The sequence below is a fragment of the Chaetura pelagica genome, unplaced genomic scaffold (assembly GCF_000747805.2).
Source record: "Chaetura pelagica isolate M959 unplaced genomic scaffold, ChaPel_1.0 scaffold106, whole genome shotgun sequence".
Classification (NCBI taxonomy): domain Eukaryota; kingdom Metazoa; phylum Chordata; class Aves; order Apodiformes; family Apodidae; genus Chaetura; species Chaetura pelagica.
In genome coordinates, this window is record NW_009954222.1 from 2,362,193 (window position 1) to 2,363,997 (window position 1,805).

Below are 1,805 nucleotides of genomic sequence, written 5' to 3' on the forward strand. Positions count from 1 at the left end.
ATGTGGCTCTTTCGCATTTCATGTATAAATTTACTCAGCAGATTTGTTTTATTAAAATGTAAATAATGTGATATGGTAAATGAAACATCCAAGAAGGGAATAAACAGATTATTTAATACTCAAAGTAGCTTATTGAAACCTACGTTTCAGTAACCGCCACTGAATATCAGCTGTGAAATTCTCATCATGCCTTGAATGTTACCCATTAGGTTTAGCCATTTGTATAGTTAAAAGGCTCAAAATGTTTCATATATACCTTTAAAAATATTTTTATCTCAAATATAACTACACATATTCACAAAAACAGCATTCAAGCATGTCTGAGATTCAACCCAATATTGCTTCAAATAAATTATTCTTTAATTGCTCTGTATAAACAGAAATGACCTATTAATTTAAAGAAAATCTATCAGCACAGAATGTATTCTCTCTTATAAACACGCAAGATGAACTTGACCTTGTTTGCACTTGTTTTGATGTGGCCCAGATGGTAGGCTACATGCTTGAATAGCAGTCTAAAGCTGAGGAAAAACTCATATAGCAAGATCTAGATTTATAGCCTTTTGCAAATTCCTACCTTGTATTGTCCTTTCAGCATCTGTTCTGCCCCCGCTGCGGTCAGCTTCTATCTCTGGGGTCAGAGAGTCTAGAAACATAGAAAGGTAAGACTGACACATATTTCATTTGATTCTTATAGCCCTTTTTACAACCTGTTACTCCAATGCTGAATTACAATACAATCAACCTTTGTCAGTTTTTTTAATGTTGAACAATGACTGGAGGCCAGGACAATTTTTTGTTAGACTAGGAAGATTAATGAGCAATAGATTTTCCAAGCACAAAGAGGGGGGAGATAAAGAGTATGAAAAAAAAAAATTGACTTCTCAAGCTAATAATATAAAATCGTCCTAGTCTGAACACTGTCTCCAGTGAGTTTATTTGTACATACTAGACAGAGTAACAAAACAATAAAGAGCAAGGCATCACTTGAATGAAGAAAAGAATAGAGATTTTAATATTTTCTTTTTTTCCCTCCCATCATATTATAAATTTTCAGTACAATGAGCTTCTTTTGGGGCTTAAATTGAAAATTGATGACACAGAGGCAAAAATTGGCTCCTTACCATTTAGGACCCTGAGACTATCTGTTGAAGCTGCCTGTTTCAGTGTCTGTTCTGCTTGCTCCCGTCGTTTAGTCTCAAATTCAAGTGCTTCCTGTAATTTCCTCTTTGCCTTTTTTTCCTTCTTTAGCCTTTTCTGAATTATTGCTAGGAAAAAATAAAATCAGTGTGCTCAAATTCGGATATGAAACTTGGCTACATGATTACCTATTAAGAGTCATGAGAAATGCTACAACTGAAACAATTAATATAAATTGATTAATTACACATACCAATTTAAATTACTTGAAATTTGCTGGAATCACAGTGAAGTATTCTAAAAGCTACTTTTCTCTACCATGGTATTGAAAGCTGTAGGTGATATTCAGCTATAGCATTTTTAACTTTTTCTTTTAAGCAGATGAGGATCAGTGTGTCCAAATCAGCAAACCTTGAAAACAGCAATGAAATGCACTTTTTGAATCATCTGATGCAGATACACCTCTGCCTCTGGAGGTGAGGTGTTTTTTCAGGAGTAAGTCCATGACGTTGCCCATAGCATACAGTTAGCATACACACGGATGAAGTCCTCGCCGGCCTGCCTGCCTGCAGCTTCTCTCCCACAAGAGGGAGATCCAGCTGCTTGGGTGCCCGGGCTGCAGGAGGAGCTCAGTCCTCCCCTTGCTGTGGATCTCGTTCCTTAGG

At 36.4% G+C, this 1,805-nt stretch overlaps 1 protein-coding gene across 1 annotated transcript in view; it reads right to left on the reverse strand.

Annotated features, from left to right (window-relative positions):
* Positions 1-533: 533 nt before the first annotated feature.
* DACH1 (dachshund family transcription factor 1) overlaps positions 534-1,805 on the reverse strand; it is a 336,491-nt gene continuing 335,219 nt past the window's right edge. The window contains exons 14-15 of the mRNA XM_010003510.1: positions 1,125-1,268; positions 534-646 (exon numbers count right to left, since the gene is read on the reverse strand). Of these exons, the coding sequence (XP_010001812.1) occupies positions 534-646; positions 1,125-1,268 (257 nt within the window). The remainder of the gene's footprint in view (positions 647-1,124; positions 1,269-1,805) is intronic.